The sequence below is a fragment of the Nyctibius grandis genome, chromosome 24, assembly GCF_013368605.1.
Source record: "Nyctibius grandis isolate bNycGra1 chromosome 24, bNycGra1.pri, whole genome shotgun sequence".
Taxonomy (NCBI): Eukaryota; Metazoa; Chordata; class Aves; order Nyctibiiformes; family Nyctibiidae; genus Nyctibius; species Nyctibius grandis.
Genome location: NC_090681.1, coordinates 4,743,765 through 4,762,453, shown reverse-complemented (window position 1 = coordinate 4,762,453; position 18,689 = coordinate 4,743,765). Strand labels below are relative to the sequence as shown.

Here is an 18,689-nt window from a genome sequence, read left to right as displayed (position 1 = left end):
TTAACACCCTTTAGCTCAAGCCTCTTCAGGTACAGGAACAGGGCAGAAAACGCTCTGTGCCCCCAAATTAGCACAGCTCTCAGCTAACGGGGAGTGCTCTGGTCACTGCAAACCCTCCTCGTTTAGCTCATGGAAATGCCCTTCTCAAACCCTATCAAACCTGTCCGTGGGGCAGCAGCGAGCCCCTTGCTTTCTGCCCTCAAGGAGGGCACTGAGAGCAGCGGGGCGAGGGGGATGTCATCGTGTGTCAGCCAGGCTTGCCTTGGCACCCACAACCCCTTGGCACCGGGGTAAGCGACGGCATCGTCAGCCTGCCCCCGGCACCGCGCTCAGCACCGAGGAGGGGCAGCACAGATCAATCTCATCTGACAGACGGGTGGGCTGAGCAAACCTCTGTGGCACTTAAAGAAAATGAGCTTTTTTTTTTTCCCCTAAAGAGGGAAATGGGTTTTATCCCTTCAGCAAGAATTTCATCCAAAGGGCTTTTTTCTGTCTATTAAAAAAATTGTTATTCTCTGACCCTGTAGCAGAGATTAAGGGCGGCTCAGTGGTGTATAAAAATAAAATGGGTATGCAAACACCAAGCAAGCTGAAAACAAAGCTCCCATCCCATGACGGCCAAAGCCCGCAGCCCAACGGGTGCTGCCCTCCAGGCACCAGCAGCCACCTCTGCTTTACAAACTGCTTTTTGCTGCGAGAGCAGGTAACAGGGAGACGAGATCTGCACAAAGAGAAATCACCCATGGGGTAAAAAATGCAGGGCTCAGCCTGGTGTCAGCACTCAGCTGTGACCAGGGGGGTTCAGGAAGGTGCCTGGGGTGCAGGGGGGGCTCAATACTACCAACCCTTTCCAGAGCCTCCTCTCCCTCCTGTGCTCCACTTTCACTACAAAATAAATGAAGACCCTTTGTGTGCGGCTCACAAGAGCAGGGAAAAAGCTCTTGTGAAGACAAGCAAGTCACTGCTACGCAAAAGAAAGGGTGAAGGACCCCGCTACGCCGGTCCCAGCCCTTCCTCCCCACCGCCACGCAGCCGGGGGCTGCCACAAGCCTTCGTGGAAAATGAGACCATAAATTCAAACCGAGCGAGGGGTTTTTTGTCCATGAAAAGCTGCCCGAGACAACCCAAAGCAGCCCCTTCCTTCCCTCCCCGCAGCACGCTCACATCGGTTAAGGCCGCGTTGATGTAGTTGTTGCTGTCTCCATCCACGGAGATGAGGAAGGGAAGGCATCGGTCGGGCGGCAGGACGTCCATGCTGCGGTTCCTCTCCCGGTTGCGGGGCAGGAGGGCGATGCTGCACTCCTCCACGTCCAGGTGCGGAGTCACCGAGTTCAGGGTCTGCGGGTACACAGGCTCCCCTTAGCTCCCTTCCTGCCTGCACGGTGGGCACCAGGAGGGTGAGGAGCAAGGGGGTGTCGCAAGGGGGAACGCAGGGGTTTTCACAGGATTGACCAGGTTGGAAGAGCCCTCTGGGATCATCAAGCCCCACCTTTGATCTGACACCACTGCGTCAACTAGACCATGGCACTAAGGTGCCACATCCAGCCTGTTCTTAAAGACCTCCAGGGATGGTGACTCCACCACCTCCCTGGGCAGCCCCTTCCAATGCCCAATAACCCTTTCTGTGAAGAAATTTTTCCTCATGTCTAACCTGAACCTCCCCTGGTGAAGCTTGAGGCCATTTCCTCTGGTCCTATCACTTGTTACCTGGGAGACTGACACCGACCTCCCTGCACCCTCCTTTCAGGCAGTTGTAGACAGCGAGAAGGTCTCCCCTCAGCCTCCTTTTCTCCAGGCTAAACACCCCCAGGTCCCTCAGCCGCTCCCCATCACACTTGTGCTCCAGACCCTTCACCAGCTCCGTTGCCCTTCTCTGGACTCGCTCCAGCACCTCAAGGTCTTTCTTGTCGTGCGGGGCCCAAAACCGCACCCAGGATTCGAGGTGCAGCCTCACCAGTGCCGAGTCCAGGGGGACGATCCCTGTCCTAGTCCTGCTGGCCACACTAGTGCTGATACAGGCCAGGATGCTGGTGGCCTTCTTGGCCACCTGGGCACACTGCTGGCTCATGTTCAGCCACCATCAACCAACGCCCCCAGGTCCTTTTCCACCAGGCACTTTCCAGCCACTCTTCCCCCAGCCTGTAGTGCTGTATGGGGTTATTATGGCCAAAGTGCAGGACCCGTCACTTCGCCTTGTTGAACATCATGCCATTGGTCTTGGCCCATCTATCTAACCTGTCCAGATCCCTCTGCAGAGCCTTCCTGTCCTCAGACAGCTCAACACTCCTGCCCAACTTGGTGTCATCTGCGAATTTACTGAAGGTGCACTCGATCCCCTCGTCCAGATCATCAATAAAGATATTAAACAGGACTGGGCCCAGTACTGAGCCCTGGGGGACATCACTAATGACTGGACACCAACTTGATGCGGTTTTGGGGCCGCTCACCTGAAACTCCTCCCGCAGCTGCGAGGAGTTGCTCTGCGGCTCTATCCTCACCATCTCCTTGTAGGTGGGCTTGAACTCGCTGGCGGGGATGCTGGTCTCCCCGCACAGGCAGGCCTCCAGGATGGCGTCGTGAATGAAGACATACTGCTCCTGCCAAGGGGGAGGGAAAGGGGAGAGGGCTGAGCCTGCGCAAGCTGCTGGGGACAGCAGCCCCACACGTCCCCAGCGCCCGCTCACCTCCGTCTGTATCATGTTGATCCTCCGTGAGCAGAGGGTCTTCACGCAGTTGTAGATGTCCACGACGCCCTCGCACTCGGCCATGTCCAACATAACGTCCAGGACGATGTAGCAGCCAGTTCTCCCCGTGCCGGCGCTACGGACGGAGGGGGAAAACACAGCAAACACATTCCCAGTCTGCACAGCACCCACACACAGCCCGAGACACCAGCGGGCACGGAGCGAGGTCTGCATGGGCAAGGGCTCAGCACACAGCCCCTGCCCACAGGTGCGGGGGCAGCGGGGTCCGGGCAGGGCTGCCAGGACCTCGCACACCCCCATAACCCAGTTTTGCCTTAACCCACCTTCCCCAAACACACCACTGGAGCAGTGTGATGGTCAGGCAGTGGGTGGGCACCCACGTCTATGGGTCATTTTTACTTGAAGGCAGCAAAACGCACGCGTTTTGCAACAAAACCCACAGCTAAACCATTGGAGCACCAACAGTCCTCCAGGATCCCACCCTAAAAGGGCCGAGGAGGATGCTCAGCACCAAGCCCCGAGAGCGCAGGGAGGTACCCCCGGCACAGAAGGGGTCTGAATTCCCCCCAAGGGGAGACCCTCAGGTTAAGGCTGAGCCCAGCAGGATGCCCAGAGCCATCCCAAATCCTGGCACGGTTGGATTCACAGCCAAAGACTTATGGATGCTGTGACCTCCACGCCACGTCGGGAACAGAACTGCTCCCCCTGTTCCTTTCCTACAAAGTCTTTTCCAGTGAAATACTAATTTCTGGGGCTGATGAATCACTCGTCGTGATTATCAGTGATTACAGGCTACAGGCACTAATCATACTCGCTGGTGCCGGTGAATGAATACTGATGAGGCGATTGACAGAGAGAAATCAAATTAAAAAAAAAAATAAAATTCCTCCCGCTCATCAGCTCCTCCTTGTTTGCCCAGCAGAGGAAGAGCCATTAACCTGTCGCATGGGGATGCCTGCTCAGGGGACAGAAAGCCAGCGCTCCCGCTCAGACATGCCACAGGCATCCTCCCAGCTCCGGTGTCTGAGCCCCACGGGGTCAGCCCTGCAGGTAACCCCGGGAACGGGGCTGTCCCACTGTCCCTTCCCGCCTCTCCCTTTGCCCAGACCCAACGTCCCGGCCATCAGCAGTGGTGGAGCTGCCCATCCCCACTGTGCCCCCCTCACCCAGGGGGACAGAGCTGTGTCATCAGTACTGGGTGCTGGGGCAGCCCCTAAAAATGTGCTGCTCCCCACTTGCCCCCCTGGACCAGCCGCAGCCCCCCCATCCCTTCTGCCACCAGCCCCATGGTGACATTTTACAGTTGGATACCACGGTAAAGGGAAATCCAACCTCACGCCATCACCCCCAGTGCCTTCCCTGCCCCAGCCTCCCCTTGCTATGAGCCAAATTTATACCTTTTATATTCCCCTGCTAAATATTTTAGCATCATTCAGAGCTTTTAGCATCATTCAGAGCCAGAGGCTGAGCATCCACCTAAAACACAGCGTGTGCCCACCCAGGGCCATCCATACCCCCCCCATACCCCATCCCGGAGGGGGATGCTCTGCCCCACGGCCATGCACGTACCTGCAGTGGATGACGATGGGGCCGGCGTCGGGCGGCGTGGACGCCTTCACCCTGCGGATGAAGGCCAGCAGCCCCGTGGCGTGGTAGGGGACGCCGTGCTCGGGCCACGACATGAAGTGGAACTGCTTCACCTCGTGCCGGGCTGAGTAGCCCCGCTGCAAGGGAAGGGTGAGGTGCAGTGAGAGTGCACAGGGGCAAAATACTGCCCAAGCCGCCCAAACACCCCATTTTCCTCAGGAATCCGTGATTTTGCCTGCTCAGCATCCAGCCAGATGGACCACACAGCGGCCGGCCACTTGGGCAGCCCCACAGCTCCCTCCTCCTCCCTGCAAGAGGGTTAAAAACCAGTCGAGGAGGAAGAGGAGGAGGCAGCAGCAGGCACAGGTCTCATTTGAAGAGCATCTTTGCTTCCTGCCCTATAACTAGACAGTAACTTCAGATTCCTGTAGATTAAGGGGTAAATTGCACCAGCTCCGTTCCCAGGTACCACGCCAGAGAGTAACGGCCACGTAAACTGCGCTCCAGCCCAGAGGGGAAAAAGCATCCTTCACCCCTGTCACAATTACACGGTGCTCATGGGGAAATTAAATCCTCACTCCCTGCGGAAACCAAAGTGGGGCTGAGCCGCTCGCCCTGACGCAGGGCGCAGAGCTGGGGAAAAGGCAAAGCAAGAAGCTACCGGCATCCCCAGGGCTCAGAGGCTGCACCTCAATCAGAGGTGAAAGCCCCACGTTGGGGTAAATAAAGAGGGTATTGGTAAAGAGCATTCCTCAGGGGTCGGGATGGGGACCGGTGCTGTTTAACATCTTTGTCGGCGACATGGACAGTGGGATTGATGTGCCCTCAGCGAGTATGGGGACGACACCGAGCTGTGTGGTGTGGTGTCACGCTGGAGGGAAGGGATGTCATCCAGAGGGACCTTGAGCCATCCAGAGGGACCTGGACAGGCTGGAGAACTGGGCCTGTGAGAACCACATGAAGTTCAACAAGGTCAAGTGCAAGGTCCTGCACATGGGTCTGGGCAATCCCAAGCACAAATCCAGGCTGGGCGGAGAATGGATCGAGAGCAGCCCTGAGGAGAAGGACTTGGGGTGATGGGTGATGAGAAGCTCACCATGAGCTGGCAACGTGCACTCACAGCCCAGAAAGCCAACAGTGTCCTGGGCTGCATCCCCAGCAGCGTGGCCAGCAGGGCGAGGGAGGGGATTCTGCCCCTCTGCTCCGCTCTCGTGAGACCCCCCCTGCAGTGCTGCATCCAGCTCTGGGGCCCCCAACAGAAGAAGTACATGGAGCTGTTGGAGCGAGTCCAGAGGAGGCCACGAAGATGCTCAGAGGGCTGGAGCACCTCTGCTATGGAGACAGGCTGAGACAGTTGGGGCTGTTCAGCCTGGAGAAGAGAAGGCTCCAGGGAGACCTTCTAGCACCTTCTAGTGCCTGAAGGGGCTACAGGAAAGCTGAGAGGGGCTTTTTACAGGGCATGAAGTGACAGGACGAGGGGGAACGGTTTTAAACTGAAAGAGGGGAGATTGAGATGAGATCTTAGGAAGAAATACTTTGCTGTGAGGGTGGTGAGACCCTGGCCCAGGTTGCCCAGAGAAGCTGTGGCTGCCCCCTCCCTGGCAGTGTTCAAGGCCAGGCTGGATGGGGCTTGGAGCAACCTGGTCTGGTGGAAGGTGTCCCTGCCCGTGGCAGGGGGGTTGGAACGAGATGATCTTTAAGGTCCCTTCCAACCCAAACCAGTCTGTGATTCTAAATGCCAATCCAGCCATGGTTAGAGATGCCCAAGGCGGTTTGTTCTCTCCCGGTCACAGCTGGCAGGAGCAGGACTGTACATACCCTCTCGAGAGCGAAGGTGCGGACAGCGTACTCAGCCAGCGTCTCCGACTTCACCAGGGTGATCTTGATGTCCCCATACATCTCAGAGTCATCTGGCCAGTATTTGGAGCATTTCACCTGCGAGGAGAGGACGGGATGGGGTTTCGGCTTTGCCAAGGAGGCTTCCGGCAGACCCAGAGACCAGAGGGAGCGGGATGGGATCCTTACCCGGCCCACCTCCACCAGCTTGGTTATCATCACGATGCTGGAACAGTGCTCCTGCCACACCATGCGCCAGAAGTCGTACACCATCTCCTGCTTGGGCCCTGTGGGATGGAGGAAAGGCCACGGGGGATGGACGGGCAGCGCCGGTGGAGCCTGGCCACAGCAGCACCGCGATCCCCCCACGTTCCCCTCCTGCCCCTGCAGCACTAACCCCCCAGCCCCAGCATTTTAAGCACCCTTTTCCCCCAGGGACACGCGGTGCTATGTGGCAGCAGGAGGAGTGGGAGCTGCTCCACATTGTTACCACCCCGTTTGGCCCTGAATTGGCCCAATCCCTCCCTCTCCTGCCCACACAAGGTTAAATCCCACCGGGGATGAAACCCAGCTGCTAAATCAGGAGCTGCTGAACCGCTGGCCAAGAGGGCAGGGAGAGGAGGCGACTCACCTTGCGTGGCTATGAAGTGGTTGGACCTGTGGTAGCCCTGCAAGGGAAGCAGAGATGTCAGTCCCCAGTCAGGGGGACACGTTGGGGCACAGCCCCGTAAAACACCCAACTGATGGTAACTCCCCACGTCCACCAGGCCAGGTCCTGGCCACCACCATGGTGCTGCCCACCGCTGCAAGAGGAGGAGGTGGTTCAGGAGCCACCCTGCACCTGGTGCACCCTGTCCTGGGAGGGTGCACGTCCCACATCCCACAAAAATCTTGTGTAACCCCCAACCCTCATCCCTGTTCTGCACCAAATTCCCCAGCAGCACCCCACGGGCATCCCAGGGTCCACCAGCTTGACCCCGGCTCCTGCTGCCACCAGCATCGCTGCCGAGCGCAGCAACACTACAAGAGCCCCATTAATGATCCCCATCCTGCAGCAGCCCCATGATCCTGGGCGATGGCCCCTCGGCCCCTCCTTCATCCCACACGCTTACTGGGGCCATTCCCAGCCCAAGGAGCACGTCCCAGTGAGGCCATTGCCAAAGGGACCAGAGATCCAGTGTCCCACCCCTTGGCCATGGGTCCAGCAGAGTTCAGCCCCATCACACACATGGAGGTGACAGTGGCTTCTCCATCCACCGTGGCTCCCTGCTCTGAGCACACGGTCCCTGCTCCCCACCGCCCCGGGGAGGTCATGCCATGGAGACCTCGCTTTCTCCTTCCCTGGACCATACCCAAGTTTCTCCACCCATTTTCCCAACCTGCCTCTCCTGGATGGTATTTAACACCACGCTGCCCTGTACGACGCCTGAGAGGAGATGGGAGCAGAGAGAAGGAGAGGGGAACCGTCTACTTACCTCTCGGTTAATCCGAATCTTAACGATCCCATTGGGACACAGGTTTGAGAGAAAAAGATCAGAGACAGAGGCATTAGTGAGGCACAGCTCAAGAGATAGGTTAGAGCACCAGCACGGAGAGCCACAGAGGAGAAAGGACACGTGGGGACAGGCGTAAGGATGCTGCTCGGGCACAGGGAACCCATCACAGTGGCATGAGGCCACCATTGCCAGATGACATCCTCTGGAAAGGAGGAAAGCGTGGGACTTGCTGCTGCTTCCAGGAGATGCTCGAGCCCCGTGCCCCAAGGAGCCTTCCTGCACCTCCCCTGGTCTCAGCATCACTGGAGGTGACAGGGGACATCGCTCCCAGAGGACACCAGGGCTGAGCTCTGCACAGACTCACATGCACCGACAGGATCGGGAGAGTATCCCAGAGCAAGCCCCAACCTGGTCCCTTGGTCCCCTCAACCTTTGCATCCTCTGCCCAGGGAGAACCATGGCCACGAGAGCAGGCGCGGGGAGAAGATGGAAAAGGGGAAGAGAGAGGGAATGAGAAAGGAGGGACAGAGCGGAGCAGAGACGGGAGAGACGCAGCAAAAAATTGCTGATGAACATAAGTCAATCAGGCAGGTTCTTCAAGGCGTGTCTCAGGGGTGCACAGATCAGCTCATCCTGGGCTGTCTGAGCTCCTCCAAACGCTGCCAGACAGACCCTGACAGTCCACGGGGTCCACAGGAAGCTCCTGTCCCAGCCCAGACCCCCCCAGAGACATCCACCGTCCCCACTTACATCGATGTAGTTGGCGTTGATGTAGTCCGAGTTGGGATCGCCCAGCAGCGGGTGCAGCTTCACTCGGTGACGGTCATCTGAGGAGCAAGAGGAGAAGGGACTGTCAGCACCCAGGGGACGAGCATGGGGACGGCGTGTCACCCCGCTGGGTCCCACGGCCCCCTTTGCAATCGTTCTGCACCAGGAATCTGCACAACGCAGGCAGGTGGGACGCATTCAGGAGCAATAAATACAAGCTGGTGGAGCTCTTTCCAAAGATGGTGGCTTAGACCAGCAGGGACATGGGTGAGTGGCTTGCAGCATGGCATCTCCCTGAGCTCTACCCAGTCCTGCCAAGGACATGGGGCATCCACCCGCCAGCACCTTGCCATCCACCCCGGCAGGGCACCAGGACGGCCACAGCCCAGACAGGCGAGCGAAGAGCTCTGCCCAACCTTCAGTGACCACCCAGGGCCCTGGACAGTGCTGGAGTGGAAGGGATGAAGCTGAAGAGTGAAGCACACGGGAGGTGAAGAGCACCAGAGCTCCTGGAGGGCCAGGCTTGGTGTCTCCATCCCTGCAGGAAGGTCAGCGGAGATGCAGCAGGGAGCAAGGCGGCCATGCCACACCGACTGTGGAGGGAGCTGGCGAGAAGCATCCTCTCTCCAGTGGGATCAAGCCTTTCCCCCGTCTTCTGTCCTAAAAAACTCATCATTTAACCCCTTTGTCTCATCCGGCACATCCCCACCAGAAGCTCCTTGGGGCAGTTTCTCGTAAGTCCATACAAGAAAACACACTCCAGGTTATCTGGGGCTTTCCGGCACCACCCAGAACATCATGGTGATGTTATCAATTTTAAAGCACCCCAAGATGTTCTGTCTTCAAGAGTTATCCAGCTCCAGGGGTCAACGCTGGCCCAGCTCCATCCCTCCAATTTGCTCTAGTGGCTGATGCCCAACAGGAGCTCTCAGGCTGGGACTCCTGCCCTGAGCAAGGACCTTTCTGCTGCCCTTCACCAACCAAACCCCACCAGTTTATTCCTTGCCATGGACCAGACACCTACTAAAAAAAAAAAAAGCCCCCAAAGCCCTTTAGAAGGTTTTTCAAGCTGCTCAGGGGGTCGAAGCCTTTGCCAAAGGCACTCACATGTCGATACGTGATCCTGTCTCCCTTTGGTCTTGTCTTTCTTCTTCGAAGCATCCCAGCCTTCAAAGAAACTCTGCAAGGAAAGGACGGCCATCACGACCCGAGGGCAGGACTGCGGGGTCCCCCCCAGCCCCACAACCTCCCTGGGGAGCAGGGCAGACAGGGTGGTCCCTCTACCCCAACACCTGGGTCCTGCAGCCCCCGCTCCATCTCCATAGCACGCTCTGTCAGCTACAAGCTTCTGTTGCATCCACAGAATGTCCCATTTTCCAGCAAATTACACACTGCCTGGGTTTTTTTGCAGGGTTGGTTGTGGGTTTTTTTTCTAAACCTCCCCAGGCCCTTTCTCTCCCCAGTACAGAACAGGTTTGTGTGTAATAACAGTCACATTCATAGATTGGCGTAAGAGGAGGAAAGTGGAAGGAAATTACATGTTTTCTCCCCTCCCATGATATCTGAGTGCTTTCAAATAACTAGTTCCAAGAACATACAGCAGCTTTTCAAGGAGCACTAATGATTACAGCAAGCCCTGGTTTGTCCAAAACATGAAAGGGGGGAAGAGGGGGTGTGGTGTGAAAAAGCTCCCGCACTCGAAACAACTACACATTAAACAGTAATTTCACTGGGAAATTTCAATCGCCAGCCCTGTGGGACACCACAGAGCCGGGAAATCAACCCCACTGGGTTGATTTGGTCACGCTGCGGCAGAGGTGTGGGGAATAGCGCGCTCCGTTACAAGTGCTCCAGCCCAACGAGGTGGGATGGGCACGATGTGGCCAACAACCCTTGGGGGAAGTCCTCCCTCTCCCTGGGATCACCCTCTCCCTAGAGTCTTCACGGTCTTGGGAGCTGCCAGATTGTAGAGGATTTGCTTGTCCTTAGGCTATGGCCATCGTTATCACAAGAGAAGTGTGTTGGAAAGCAGAAGAACACACCATCGTGGTGCCCAGGAGGACCTGAGAAAGGGAGAAGCATCCCCAGCCCCTGCGGACACAGTGGGATGATGCGCTGCGGACAGGAGAGGTGCAGGCTGGCTGGCAGAGCTGCGCTGCCTCATCAGGGACCTGTTCAAGATGACGATTAAATCCTGAGCTGCCAGGACCAGAGATTTGAGCCAGACCCAAGGACACCCCACGTGCTGATAACACCTGCCCAGAGAGCTGTGAGATGTTCCTGCTGTCCAGAGCACTGCAGGAGGATCTTCTCTCCTTGCACATGGATCCTACCTGTGCCACCTTGTCCATCCTAACTCCTGCCCTCCCCAAGACGCCAGCACAAGATGCTCTCACCTCGTACTCCTGCTTGAAGCCATAGCCTTCTGCTGTCTTCATCTGGTTGATATGCTGGAGGAGATCCGCCACGCGCACGGCGGGATGGAGCTGCCCGGTGTGATACGGGGACCCTTTGCGGCCACACTGGCGGCGGGGGGAGCCCCCCAGCAAGCTGCTGGACTCGTTGACCACGCTGCTGCGCTGGTCACCTGCAGAAGGGCAGGGAGAACCGGGGGCCTCAGGGGAGCAAAGCCTTGGACCGCATCCCCATGACCTCCTCGCACCCACAGAGGGCACCTGGAAACATCCCCAGGACATGCTGGTGCTGCAGCCCATCTCTCTCCGGGGGCGACAAGTGGTCCAGACCCCCCTCATCCTCTCTGCAGCTCCTCCTACACCACAAAGCCAAAACCACCCATTACAGCCTTTCAGGACCACAGCAGATCTCTTAGAAATCAGTGGGCAAGACCTTAAGGGGGTTAATAAGCTTATTTCCATCAACTGGAGCAATTAACTCCCATCCAGACGAGTAAGAGCTACGTGCCCAAATATTCACACAAAGTCCTGGTCTGAAAAACCACATTGCCAAAGTCTCCAGCCCAGCTCAACAGTTAATTTTCCTCCCTGCTAGATACCGGCGCCTTATCCCTAGCACTGACACCAATGGAGCTCGCCGCTGTTTAACGGGGGACTTTATGCAGTATTTACTTCACAGAAACACCGAATCAACCAGGTTGGAAGAGCCCTCTGGGATCATCGAGTCCAACCATTGCCCTGACACCACCCTGGCAACTAGACCAGGGCACTAAGGGCCATGTCCAGGCTTTTCTTAAACACCTCCAGAGATGGTGACTCCACCACCTCCCTGGGCAGCCCCTTCCAATGGCTAACAACCCTTGCTGAGAAGAAATGCTTCCTAATGTCCAACCTGAACCTCCCCTGGCCAAGCTTGAGGCTGTGTCCTCTTGTCCTATCGCTGGTTGCCTGGGAGAAGAGGCCGACTCCCACTGCGCTACAACCTCCCTTCAGGTAGTTGTAGACTGCACTAAGGTCACCTCTGAGCCTCCTCTTCTCCAGGCTAAACACCCCCAGCTCCCTCAGCCGTTCCTCATAGGTCAGACCCTCCAGACCCTTCACCATCTAATTACCAGCAGAGCCAGACTAAGACCTCGTCTGCGTGTGTTGGGGCAAGGTCCCACAGCGGATCCTGAAAGCTGAGCTTGCACAAAACCCGATGCTCCCCGCTGCTGTCAAGCAATGGGGCAGGCACAGATCCTGCTGCACCCAGCCGGGAACACTGTCCGCACGCTGCTGGGAGGCAGCTTTGCAAGGTGGGTGCAGCACGGGTGCAGCACATGCACAGAGCAGGGTCTCCATCAGGCATCACAGCCCCCAAGGAGATGATGCTCCAACCTCTGCAACCAGAAACATCTCCCTTGCAGGCTGCCAATGCATGGCTGAACCAACAGGACGGCGCAGGAGGGCCACACTGTGCCCCATGGCACGGCTGATGGGCGCACTGGGTTTAATGAGAAATTAATTGCAGGCGTTTGCAAGGTGCTGACGGCTCCGCGCAGCCGGACTCCGTTCAGGTTTCCATGAGAAGCATCAATGCCTTTGTTCATATGCGGGGAAACTGAGGCACGGCAGCAAACAGCCCCCAGCCAGTCACAGAGCAGCCCATTCATTTACCTTCATTAATTAACAATGTTTATAGGCAGGAGGTGGCCACAGCAGAGGCTGGCCCCAGCTGTAGCAGACAGCCCAAGCTCCCCACATCTCCACCAAGGAGAGGGATGAGGAGCAGCCAGCAGCAGAGCAAGCCCACGGGGGGAGCAGGATCCGGCCCCACAGCCCCTTTCCCTAAAGGAACCAAGGACCAGCAGCGCCAGCTCAGCCCGCCCAGAGACCCACCAGCCTACGAGCACCTTGTGGCCAGTAACCAAAAAATAATACACCCAGCTAGATGTATTTAGAGGAGGAAAAGTTTGCCCTCTGGGCTTCTATTATCCGCGAGACAATGCCGGGGAGCGTATTAATCCCGCAGCCGGTGGAGAAGAGCCGCGGGGAAGCGGCATCTTGAAGTCCCTGTAACAGATGTTATTAGCATATGGTTGAAACTGGGGCATCCGACGAGTTATTTTACAACTAAATCAGCACGGAGATGCACACTCCAGTGGGTTTTAAATTATCGGTCTCCCTCTGATGTGAACGCGGTGGCTCTTTAACCCTTGGAAGGCCAGGGCTGGGCAGAACCCCGCAGAGCAAGGCCGCGCCGGGCAAAGGCTGGTGCAAAGCGTACAACCTCAGCGTAAGCGAAGAGTTGGGGTTCACCCAGCTTTGGCGGGGGCTGCAGTCAGCCCACAAACGGCCTCAACCCTCCCAGCCACAAGCTCAGATCAGAGGTTGAGACCCAGCTCAAGCCACCCACGAGTGTTCACACAGAGAGGCTGTGTGAACCCCCCGTAATCCATAAGGAGATGGTTAGTTCAGGTTGGACATTAGGAAGAATTTCTTCTCAGAAAGGGTCATTAGAATTTGGAAGGGGCTGCCCAGGGAGGTGGTGGAGTCACCATCTCTGGAGGGGTTTAAGAAAAGCCTGGACATGGCACTTAGTGCCCTGGTCTAGTTGACATGGTGGTGTCAGGGCAATGGTTGGACTCGATGATCCCAGAGGTTTCTTCCAACCTCATTGATTCTGTGATTCTGTGTTTTTCCTTCAGCAAAATCTGGATGATGACAAAAGCTACTACAGGTGCCCTCGGAGGTTTCCTTGCAGGGCATGGAAAAGCCTGCAATGTGCCACACACATTAGGCTAAAATAGATACTATACCCGCGCTACTGAGCCTTGGATGAATATTTCAGCTGTTTCTGGGATATTTAGGGATTACTGGGGCCTCTTGCTGCGGCTGGACGGGAGCTGGGGGGATGCTGCAGTTCCCCATCCTTACCCCGGTTGCCGTAGTTGTGGGTGTCCATGAAGGAGAGCCCCAGGCGCTCGTCCTCCTGCAGCGTGCTCTGGTCGGTGAAGCTCCTGTCGATGGCGCTCATCATGTGCATCTTCTCGTGGCGGTAGTTAATGGTCGCTTTGGTCATGTTGACGGGTTTTCTGCGGGGGGATGCAAAGGGGACGAGGGAGAAGCAGTGCACGTAAGTAGGGATGACCCGACGGTGCTGTAAGATCCCCCCAAAGCTACCGGGCTGGGATTACTTCGGGCAGCACGATGGATTATTTCCCCCAGCAGTCACCACACTTGGTTTTCTGGTGCCCTGAGCTGGTGGCAGTCCCACATGGATCATCCCTCACCAGCTGCAACAACTCATCCCCCAATGTCCCCTCCTGTCCCCTCCCCATAACGCCCAGTGGCTGGAGCACCCAGGAGCGCTCCTTGTGCAAGCGAAGGCCCTCCCTGGCTGGCCTAGCGCAGGGCAGCCCCAGCTCTCCCCCAGCCCCCTTTCTCCAGCCATTACCCACCCACCGCCCCACACCACCTCGCTGCAACCTGGACCATTCAACACACCGCGGGCATCACTGTGTTGCATGGTACAAGCGTAAGAAGAAAGACATGGAGCTGTCGGAGCAGGGCCAGAGGAGGCCACAAAAATGGCCAGAGGGATGGAACAGCTCTGCTGTGAGGAGAGGCTGAGTTGGGGTTGTTCAGCCTGGAGAAGAGAAGGCTCCGGGGAGACCTTCTAGCAGCCTTTCAATACTTAAAAGTGTCTTATAAGATGGGAACAGACTCTTTAATAGGGCCTGTTAGGATAAACAAGGGGTAATTGTTTCAAACTAAGAGAGGAGATCTAGATATAAGGAAGAAATTTTTTACACCGAGGGTGGTGAAACACTGGCACATGTTGCCCAGAGAGGTAGTAGTTGCCCCATCCCTGCAAACATTCAAGGTCAGGTAGGATGGGGCTCTGAGCAACCTGATCTAGTTGAAGATGTCCCTGCTCATGGCAGGGGGGTTGGACTAGATGGTTTTTAAAGGTCTCTTCCAACCCAAACCATTCTGTGATTCTTAAACCATGCCAGGAGGCTTTTTTCCCCCATGCAAGGTCCTCGTTAGGCACCTAACGAAGATGCTGGGAAAGCCCAGGAGCTCTCACTGGGACAGAGCCTCACACCCCAAATTCAAAACATTTAGGAAAAAAAAACAAAAACGAAAACAAAAAACACAAATGAATGTTTTTGAGAGGCAGCATCAGGCTCCCAAGAAGCCAAAGCACAGATTAAACCAGGGGAAGGATGAAGAGATCTGAGCCCACGTCAGCACCTTGGTGGGGCTGAGACGCTGCAAGATGCTGCCAAAACCCAGAATTCAACCTGGAGTCACTGACCCTTCCCTTTTATGCTGCCTTTGGTCTCCAAAGAGCTCAGCAGCATTATTGTACCCGAATCAAAGAGGCCCTTAAAACGTACTCAGCAGAGAAAAGGACTTGCTGGAGCGGCAGGGAGGAAGGGCGAAAGAGAGAGAGAATGACGATTACTTACGGGTAATAGGAATAAGAATAGTAGTTCCTCCTGGCAAGCGTGCAAACAAAGAGAACAGCAGAAATTGCATAAGCAGCTTTTCTCCGACATAGGGAAGGGGGTTACAGGGCAACTCGGGTGCTGGAAAATTAAATGCACCATAAAGAAAAGGGCAGGAGCCGGCGTCACGATGGCAGAGCCCAAGCACCAGCTCGCAGGGTGACCACAGCCCCTGCACTGGTGGTGGGGTGTCCTCAGCACCCTTGTCTGAGGTGTTACTCCACAATTTGTGAGATTGAATAGTAAATGTGTCAAAAATGGAGGGCATCCCCCAGGGAGTCGGTTAGGGGCCAGGTAACCCCATGGGAGGAGATGGGGTCGGGACACCGCGTTTCCAGTGCACTGTTTAGTAGGGGAGAACACGTTCTGGGGTTGCATTTCCACCCCACCACGGCAGTGCTTTTCCAACAGCAAAACACTCCGGAGGAGATTTATGGGCTCATCCCAGCTTCCCAACAGCCCCGGGTTTGATTTGTGGCTCCAGTTTGTCCTTAGACAGCTTCACCCCAGGATGCTGAAGCAAAGCTGCTCCTTCTCCTCCTCCCGCCCCACAGCACAGGCAATGCGATCGCAGCAGCTACGCTCAGGGCTTCCTACCCACCAGCCCCCCATCCCTCATGCCAGTCCTGCACCCCTTGCAGCGTGCGGGGATGCCACAGCCTTGCTTTTCCAGCTGGCATAAATCAGCACGAATCCTTTAAGGGCAAATGAAGCCATAAAGAGATCTCGCAGATTTACACAGGCTGAGGTTGTGCCCCGCTATTTTTCTTTCCCCCCCGGCTGTTAACGTACTTTCCTCCCATCAGCCCAAGGCCTGCACGGGGAAGGCGTTTAATCGCTGCTCTTTCTCCCCCTGCTTTGCGAGCCCCCCCGGCCCGGCGCTGCCTCGGGCCCCGCACGGTAAGAAGCCGCTTTCCAGGACGCTGCACCCGAGTGAAAAGCAGCAGACGCATCCCCTGCACCCCCAGGGATGAGTGTCCCGAAATGCCCTCGCCCTCCTCCCTCCCACCCCACTGAGATTCCCGAGTGAACACCCACCGCGATGGCCACAGCCGCATGCCAGCGAGCTGGGGAGCCTGGGGACCCCCATGGGGGTAGGAGAACAGTTTGGGGGTCCCCAGGGACCATCAGCCCTGAGAAAACCCCCCGCTCCGGTGTGCACCCAAATTTTAATGACCCATTTAGAGCCAGCTGAAGGCTCTCAGCCAGGGAGTGCTTACGTTTCGCTGGAAGCTCAGTAATTCCCCTTTAAAACCAGCCCAGGAGGATCCAGGACGGTCCGAGCCCCCTGCCCAGCCCTGGAGGAAGGGGAGATGCTGCTTCTCCCAATGCTCTCAAGGAACCAGGGCCCAGGACAGGAGCCAGAGTCCACCCGGACCCCAGACAGCAACGCTCACGCGGATGGATCTGGCCCTGGGTTGGGCAAGGCAGCAGGGAAGCCCAGAGATGGTATCTCAGCACAGATTAAGCTGATTTTTGTAATTCTGGGCTGGAGGGGTGCAGGGCTGCACACCCTGGGGTCCCCTGGCTACTGTTAGCAGGGGGAGAGCTGGTGGGACGTGGACAGCCGGGCTCAGTGCCGGCCCAGTGCCCCTCCAAGCCCAATCCTGGCCAGAAACATTTCCATCGATGCAGAATTGACAGAGCAGCAAAGCTGAGGAGCAGAAAAAGAGGCAAAAGACTGAAAAATACAGGGGAGAGGGATGGTGAACAAAGCTGCAGATGGCAAAGGGACATCTCTGGGACTTCATCCTTGGTCCCCAGTGTTCCCAGTGCCTCCTGCCATGCCCAGTGGGATACCCCAGCACATGGAGCCACAGCTCGAGGAGGGTTTGGAGTCTGCCCAGCATGGCATTATCACCACCAGTAACTCCCAGTTAGTGCTGGGGTGATGGAGAAGGGCTGAGCTGGGAAGAAGGGACGGATGGAAGCACTGGCCGCGACACCAGGTCTCCTTACCCTTTCCGAATGACGACGATGATGGCTCCCAGGAGGATGATCAGGACGATGAGCCCTCCGGCACAGATCCCCAGGATCAAGCCCATCTCCTCCGAGTGCTGCGACACCTCCAAGGGACGCTTGCTCTCTTTGCAGGCAGCTGCCAGGGGACAAGGACAGGCAGGAGGGGTCAACGCTCAGCTCCGAGGTGGGGGTGGCAACATCAGGTAGGAAAACACTGGGATTTGTCCCATGGGATGCACACTGCTCATTGAACGTGTTTTATTCCACCGAGGCGTTACGGGGCTCTGCAGTGCCACACCATGACTGTCCCCCTCTCAGTTCCCGTGGGGTGAGACGGTCCCTTTGTGCCACCTTTTGTCACACCCAACACAAGCTTGTCCATCCCTGGGTTCAGCACTCAGCACCACCGACTCCGGTCTCCCACCGCGATAACGGCGTTAAGAGGAAAAAGTCATCCAAGGGGAAAACCCAGACACCAAAGCAAGCGGGAACCAACAGCGCGGGATGGGGCTGTAATAAACCACCACACGTACCCCAACCGCTGCCAGCACCGGGAACGGCACCCACCGGCACGGCCCCAGCCACCAGAGCAGCTGCAGGGTCAGGTCCCACAGCCCCGGAGGGATCACACCGGTCAGGAAAGGGAGGGCTCACCTTTACGGGCGATCCGGACACAGTTCAGCCGCGTTTCCTACGGAGGGGAAAAAAAGGGAGGGGGTCAGTGTTGGATGAGCATCCCAGCAGCTCCGCTCCCTGCTTCGAGCAAGGCTGGGTGGACGCCAGGCTGGTCCGTTGATGCTTTGACCCCCAAATCGAAGGAGTTTGCAGGTGATTTGTGCTGCAGGACCTGCTGCTGAGCCAAAGGAGCTCCTGGGGGGACACACGCACTCCAAGAGATGCTGCTGAACGATCTGTCCCCAGTGTCCCCAGATTTCGCCGAGGCCACCGCTCCCAGCAAAGCTCAAGATCATCAAAGGAGGGACTCAGCAGACCCGCAGGTCACCAGCACGTCACCGACTACGGCTAAAACACTCCCAGGTCACCACTCGGAGATTCGTGGGGTTTTTTCCATCAATTAAAGTTTACAAGTCCCATCCCTGGTGCTCTGCGCGCGTGCTGCCAAGGTTGCCACGAGAGCTTCCAGCTCAGTTCTCCCACGGTTTAAGCATTTGCATTTTTAGGGATGGGTTCAGCTAGAATATTCCATCTTTCCATGTATCCAACTTCTGTTGCAAAATAAAAAGCACCATTTTGGCAGGACCGCCTTCTTCCCCGAGCATCCTCCAGCCCCTCGGGACACCAGCGCTGGCAACGCCGCTCCATCCGCCCTTGGACCGAGATCTGCCCACGCAGCGTGCCCGGGGCAGGGCCAGCTCCAGCTCTCCCCAAGCTCACCAGCTCTTGTTTCTCCTGCTTCTTCCTCCA

General features: G+C 57.0%; 1 protein-coding gene across 3 annotated transcripts in view; it reads right to left on the bottom strand.

The window, feature by feature from the left end:
* PTPRU (protein tyrosine phosphatase receptor type U) overlaps positions 1-18,689 on the bottom strand; it is a 74,202-nt gene that overhangs the window by 18,808 nt on the left and 36,705 nt on the right. Inside the window, exons 13-26 of one of the 3 annotated variants that reach the window (XM_068417661.1) lie at positions 17,919-17,955; positions 17,262-17,400; positions 13,723-13,880; positions 10,789-10,979; positions 9,500-9,572; positions 8,375-8,451; positions 7,604-7,621; positions 6,760-6,796; positions 6,318-6,415; positions 6,111-6,227; positions 4,275-4,429; positions 2,685-2,820; positions 2,448-2,597; positions 1,165-1,338 (exon numbers count right to left, since the gene is read on the bottom strand). In XM_068417661.1, coding sequence (XP_068273762.1) covers positions 1,165-1,338; positions 2,448-2,597; positions 2,685-2,820; positions 4,275-4,429; positions 6,111-6,227; positions 6,318-6,415; positions 6,760-6,796; positions 7,604-7,621; positions 8,375-8,451; positions 9,500-9,572; positions 10,789-10,979; positions 13,723-13,880; positions 17,262-17,400; positions 17,919-17,955 — 1,560 coding nt within the window. Of the gene's footprint in view, positions 1-1,164; positions 1,339-2,447; positions 2,598-2,684; positions 2,821-4,274; positions 4,430-6,110; positions 6,416-6,759; positions 6,797-7,603; positions 7,622-8,374; positions 8,452-9,499; positions 9,573-10,788; positions 10,980-13,722; positions 13,881-17,261; positions 17,401-17,918; positions 17,956-18,689 lie in introns of all 3 variants that reach the window. The other 2 variants (XM_068417662.1, XM_068417660.1) reach the window with 2 other exon arrangements.